The sequence below is a fragment of the Perkinsus marinus genome, assembly GCF_000006405.1.
Source record: "Perkinsus marinus ATCC 50983 genomic scaffold scf_1104296965364, whole genome shotgun sequence".
Lineage (NCBI taxonomy): Eukaryota > Perkinsozoa > Perkinsida > Perkinsidae > Perkinsus > Perkinsus marinus.
Window position 1 is genome coordinate 1 of NW_003204334.1, and position 974 is coordinate 974.

Sequence of the window (974 nt, forward strand, 5' to 3'; positions counted from 1 at the left end):
ACCTACGTCGAAGCGATTAGCTGTCACATACACGGCTAATGGGTTGCCGACCGTGGCAGTAAGTCTTCAGGGCAGGGTCACTACGGTCGCGCTCCTTGATACAGGAGCGACAGACGTGTTCGTGTCCAGTACTTTATACCGTCGGTTGAAGGCAGAGTCGCCAGGCCTGGAGCTAAAGCAGGGTGACATATCAGTGAAATTGCTCGATGGAGGAGCAGTGAAGATCCAAGGTGTGCTGGAAGCTTTAGCCGTTGGGTTTGGTGATCAGACTAGGACAGTCGAGGCCTACGTCTTAGACTCTGCTCACTGGGAGTTGGTTCTACCACGATGGGTACTGGGTAACTGTGTTTGGGTGATGGCTGGTAACGACTACCTACTCTTCGATGAGGTTGAGGTCAACCCTCACGGGGGAGTGCAGGAGGCGAGGGAGATAGGCGCTAATGCAGTCGAGAGAGACCGATCTCTCCCGACACGAAGAGTGTGGCCAGCTGTCGTGAAGGTCCCTTGGATTGATGATCGTAGACCTAAGCAGAATTATGATGCCATCAGAGGCCGAGATTTGAAGATCACACAGAGGCTGGCCAAGAGACCTGAAGAGTTAGCAGCGTATGAAGCGGCCGTGGACGAGCTCTTGAAGTCCGGGGCGGTCGAGGAACTCCCACTGGGGGAGGACCCGAGGAAATGGGCTTACCACTATATGTGTGGGGTTCCGGTTTTCGCCAATCAGCGAAAGTCCACTCGCTGTCGTATTTGTATCGACGCTCGAGAGCTTAACAACTTCACGAATAAAGAAGGAGACGAGGAGGCCGCGGACATGGACCTACAGTCACGGATTCTAGAGTGGCGAGCGTCCAAGCGAGTTGATTGTGAGGATCTCAAGAACGCCTTCTGGTCGGTCCACATCGATAAATCGGATGTGAAGTGGTTGGGGATGTGCGTCGGGTCGAGGATCATAAGGTGGATCCATGTCCCTT

The 974-nt window shown here is 54.0% G+C and overlaps 1 protein-coding gene across 1 annotated transcript; it reads left to right on the forward strand.

The window, feature by feature from the left end:
* Positions 1–164: 164 nt before the first annotated feature.
* Pmar_PMAR002546 (hypothetical protein) lies at positions 165–957 on the forward strand (the record flags this gene model as incomplete). The annotated part of the gene is made up of 1 exon (XM_002769621.1): positions 165–957. A coding segment is annotated over one exon (793 nt), but the record flags the coding sequence as incomplete, so codon positions are not given.
* Positions 958–974: the final 17 nt, after the last annotated feature.